The 5,039-nt window shown below is 33.8% G+C and overlaps 1 protein-coding gene across 1 annotated transcript in view; it reads left to right on the top strand.

The window, feature by feature from the left end:
* The window catches only part of LOC107562630 (long-chain-fatty-acid--CoA ligase 1-like), a 37,824-nt gene that overhangs the window by 26,969 nt on the left and 5,816 nt on the right, over positions 1 to 5,039 (top strand). Inside the window, exons 8-13 of the mRNA XM_016247303.1 lie at positions 455 to 551; positions 758 to 831; positions 1,273 to 1,350; positions 3,081 to 3,215; positions 3,887 to 4,021; positions 4,226 to 4,321. Coding sequence (XP_016102789.1) covers positions 455 to 551; positions 758 to 831; positions 1,273 to 1,350; positions 3,081 to 3,215; positions 3,887 to 4,021; positions 4,226 to 4,321 — 615 coding nt within the window. The remainder of the gene's footprint in view (positions 1 to 454; positions 552 to 757; positions 832 to 1,272; positions 1,351 to 3,080; positions 3,216 to 3,886; positions 4,022 to 4,225; positions 4,322 to 5,039) is intronic.

Raw genomic sequence — 5,039 nt, 5'->3', positions numbered from 1 at the left:
AAATACATGTTCGGTTTTAATGTTACTTTAAGTTGGGGTAGAATTAAGTGAATGCCAAAACTCGTTCGCGTACCCCCTCCGTCACCTCACGTACCCCCAGTTTGAGAACCACTGATCTAACGCATGCTTGCGTAAAAAACAATGGGATGGCAGTGCAGTGGAATGCAAAAAAAAGCATTCTGTGTGATTGTGTGATCGGACCTTTTGCACAAATAGATGTACATAATATAGCCTGTAGCACATCTAGACAGGTGGTGCTGGGGGAGGTGGAGGGTGTCTGATGAACGTGATAGCGTGATACAGGGCCGGCTTACTGCGAACGCTGAACCAGACTGTTCAAATGTTGAGCAAGCAAGCTCATTGACTTCAAATATAGCAGAGATTGCTAGCAGATTACATATCAAAGACCATGCCATCTGAGTTAACTGAATTTATGGTCATTCCTGCACATTGATCGGTTGATTGTTGGATATTTAATTTATGTTTGTATTGGCTTCAGCCTCCTAAACCTCAGGATCTGGCTGTGGTGTGTTTCACCAGTGGGACCACAGGTACCGACCAGCAGACACCACAAACCCTGCTCACAGTATCGGATTAATTTTACCAGACATTTTTAATTTGTTATAATATATAACCAAATTAAATTGAGTTTAGTTGATTGTGTTACAGTGACCTGTGAAATTAAAACCCTTTGATACCATATCGTGGCCACGATGGTTAAATATTCGGGTTTAGATGTGTCTGTTGTTTCATGTAGGGAAACCTAAAGGAGCCATGATCACTCACGGCAACATCGCCTCCAACACCTCCTCTGTCATCAAGATCCTTGAGGTCAGTTCAGAGGATTTTGTGCTTCCTGTGTGTCTGCTTTCTTTTCTTTCTTGTCCTCCTTCAGCTTTTGACGTTTCCCCTTCCTAAACTTCGTCTCTCCATAGCTTTCATCTTATCTTCTGTCCCGTTCCTCTTCCTTCTGTTTCTTCTTTAATAGAGACCTTGTGTTTCCCGTGAAACCTCTTTCTCTTTGAAGTCCTGTTCATGAAGCTCTTTGTTCCTTTTATCTTCAGGTTGTGTGTTAAAATGGTGAAATGGGCTTCATGCTGTTCTCTTAAAAATTAACTGCTCCTTAAAACAACCGCTACTGATGTTTTGCTTGGAAGTGAAATGCCAGTGAAAACCTGATCAGCTTGTCTAATCACAGCATGTATTGGCCATTTTAAACTATTAGTTATAGTTTAAACTATTTATGGTATATTTTATATTCACACTCGCTAGGGCTACTTTGTGATTCGTCAAGAGGATGTGTCCATCTCCTATCTGCCACTCGCCCACATGTTTGAGCGTATGATCCAGGTAACCCAGCCTGTTTTGATACTCTAACTCATTCTGACTCTGATCTTACCATTATTAATATTATTATTAGTATAATATTATTATTTCATCTGAAAAGATTTCCCTTGGTTTCATCTGAAAAGTCATGGTGGAAGTAGGTTTTGATGAAACATTGTGATGATCTGATGGTGTACAGTAAAGTTAATGACATTTGTTCAAAAGTGTAAATAAAACCAAGGTTTTAATGTATAGCATATATTAATCCTTATTAGGGTTGCAAAAAGGATTTTTGGAAAGTTTCCGGAAATTTACCGGAAATGTTCCACCCTTTTGCAACCCTAATCCTTATTAATGTAAATGTCTACATAAACATTTTTAACATTTAAAATAGTATATAACTACATAAATTTTGCATGAATGAACTTATAAAGTAGTATTTAATAGTATATTTACATAAAAGTTTGGAATAAAGATTTTTTTTTATGTTTTTGAAAGAAGTCTCTAAGGCTGCATTTATTTGATGCAAAATACATAAAAACACGCTAATATTGTAAAATATTATTACAATTTAAATAAACTGTTCTTTTTTGAATATATTTAAAAATGCAGTCTTCAGTGTCACGTGATCCTTCAGAAATCATTCTAATATTGCTGAATAATTATCAATTATTTTTTGATAATTATTAATCGTTCTTTATTATTGTTAATGTTATTTTTGCTGCTTACATTTTTTTTTGTGTGAAAATATTGTTTTTTAAAATTTAAAATTGTATATAACTACATAAATTTTACATGAATGAACTTATAAAGTAGTATTTAATAGTATATTTACATAAAAGTTTGGAATAAAGATTTTTTTTTAATGTTTTTGAAAGAAGTCTCTAAGGCTGCATTTATTTGATGCAAAATACATAAAAACACGCTAATATTGTAAAATATTATTACAATTTAAATAAACTGTTCTTTTTTGAATATATTTAAAAATGCAGTCTTCAGTGTCACGTGATCCTTCAGAAATCATTCTAATATTGCTGAATAATTATCAATTATTTTTTGATAATTATTAATCGTTCTTTATTATTGTTAATGTTATTTTTGCTGCTTACATTTTTTTTTGTGTGAAAATATTGTTTTTTAAGATTCTTTGACGAATAGAAAGTTTAAAGGAACAACATTTGTTTAAAATATAAATATGTTGTAACATTGTAAATGTCTTTAGTGTCACTTTTGATCAATTTAATAAAAGCAAATATTTCTTCTTTAAAAATCTTACTTACCCCAACATTTTTAATGGTAGTGTATCACAAAAATATTAAGCAGCACAACTGTTTCCAATATTGATAATAATAAGAAATCAGCATATCAGAATGATTTCTGAAAGATCATGTGACACTGAAGACTGCAGTAATGATGCTGAAAATTCAGCTTTGATCACAGGAATAAATGACATTTTACAATATATTCAAATAGAAAACAGTACATTTTAATAGTTGTAATGTTTCACAATGTTACTGTTTTTTATTGTCGATCATATAAGTGCAGCTTTGGTAAGCAGAAATGACTTCTTTCACAAACATTAAAAATCATAATTATTCCAGACCTTTGACCTGTAGTGTGTAAATTAATATTATTAGATGTTGTATCATGATACCTATTGCATAAATTTAATGTTAATGAATTGAACTTTATTATTAAGTGTTACCTTTGATTGCATATTGACTGAATTCAAAACAAAATCCTCTCTTCTTCAGGTGTCGATGTTTTGTCACGGAGCAAGGGTTGGTTTTTACCAGGGTGACATTTCTCTGCTGATGGATGACATAAAGACCCTGAAGCCCACCTTCTTCCCTGTGGTCCCTCGATTACTCAACCGCATCTATGATAAAGTGAGTGCTACACGTCAGTCTCTCTCTCTCTCTCTCTCTCTCTCTCTCTCTCTTTTTCTTCCTGTAGGCCAGTCTGGGTGGAAACCTGCGATTTATCCTCACTGCATCCGCTCCGATCTCTCCGACTGTCCTGTCCTTCCTCAGAGCCACCCTCGGCTGTCTGGTGAGTCCTCACCTAATAACTATTCAATATCATATTAAAGTACTCAAAAGGCTTTTTTATTCACACGCAAATGCTTTTTCATATCGGTTAAGCAAGGCTATGAAAAAAACAAACATTAAAAATCATAATTATTCCAGACCTTTGACCTGTAGTGTGTAAATTAATATTATTAGATGTTGTATCATGATACCTATTGCATAAATTTAATGTTAATGAATTGAACTTTATTATTAAGTGTTACCTTTGATTGCATATTGACTGAATTCAAAACAAAATCCTCTCTTCTTCAGGTGTCGATGTTTTGTCACGGAGCAAGGGTTGGTTTTTACCAGGGTGACATTTCTCTGCTGATGGATGACATAAAGACCCTGAAGCCCACCTTCTTCCCTGTGGTCCCTCGATTACTCAACCGCATCTATGATAAAGTGAGTGCTACACGTCAGTGTTGGACACAAATGGAGAATGAGTGTTAACCCGCTCTGAAGTGATGAATGTCATATGTGTGTAGATTCTGGGCTCGGTTACGTCTCCGCTGAGGAGAATCATTCTTCATTACGCCGTGAGGAGGAAACAAGCAGAGCTGAGCAGTGGAGTCGTGAGGAACAACAGCATGTGGGACCGACTGATCTTCAATAAGATACAGGTACGTCTCTTTCACATCAACACCAAGCTGCAGTTATTGAAAGATTTGATGAAAAGTGCCCCCTTGTGGATATATGCGTTATATTCGTGACTTGATGTGATGTGTGTGCCAAGCAAAATACAGTACGTTTGTTCATTCCTTCATTCATTCGTCTCTCTCTCTCTCTCTCTCTCTCTCTCTCTCTCTCTCTTTTTCTTCCTGTAGGCCAGTCTGGGTGGAAACCTGCGATTTATCCTCACTGCATCCGCTCCGATCTCTCCGACTGTCCTGTCCTTCCTCAGAGCCACCCTCGGCTGTCTGGTGAGTCCTCACCTAATAACTATTCAATATCATATTAAAGTACTCAAAAGGCTTTTTTATTCACACGCAAATGCTTTTTCATATCGGTTAAGCAAGGCTATGAAAAAAATTTTTTGTAACAAGTAAAGCTGAAATTAAATGTAAATATTAGACGCAAAACTGAAATTCAAACTTCAATAAAGGAATAAAATCAGAAATGTTGCTTCGGCAGCTAACTGAAACAAAATAAGTTTGAGATGAAGAATTACAATGACTAAAACTGAAATAAAATAAAGCTAAACAGAAATATTGGTTACACTTTACAAATAAGGTCCTATTAGTTAATGTTAATGTGTTAAAATTAGTTAACAGTGAGCAATTAATTTGTAACATTTATTTATTCGTCTTTGTTGACATTAGTTAATAAAAACGCAACTTTTCAATGTTAGTTCGTATCAACTCAGGTCCATTAAATAATATTAACAGATACAACTTTTGATTTTAATAAACTTAGTAAATGATGAAATTGACATGAACTAAGATTAGTAAATGCTTTAATTATTTTTCATTATTAGTTCATGTTAATTAATGTAGTTAACGAATGTTAACAAATTAAAATCGTATTGTAAATTGTTACTGAAAAATGACAAAAGCACATAACAATTGCTAAAAACTAAACAAAAATTTAACTGAATATATATATATATATATATATATATATATATATATATATATATAT

The sequence above is a fragment of the Sinocyclocheilus grahami genome, unplaced genomic scaffold (genome assembly GCF_001515645.1).
Source record: "Sinocyclocheilus grahami isolate Dianchi unplaced genomic scaffold, SAMN03320097.WGS_v1.1 scaffold831.1, whole genome shotgun sequence".
Lineage (NCBI taxonomy): Eukaryota > Metazoa > Chordata > Actinopteri > Cypriniformes > Cyprinidae > Sinocyclocheilus > Sinocyclocheilus grahami.
This window is presented reverse-complemented; position numbering and strand designations above follow the sequence as displayed.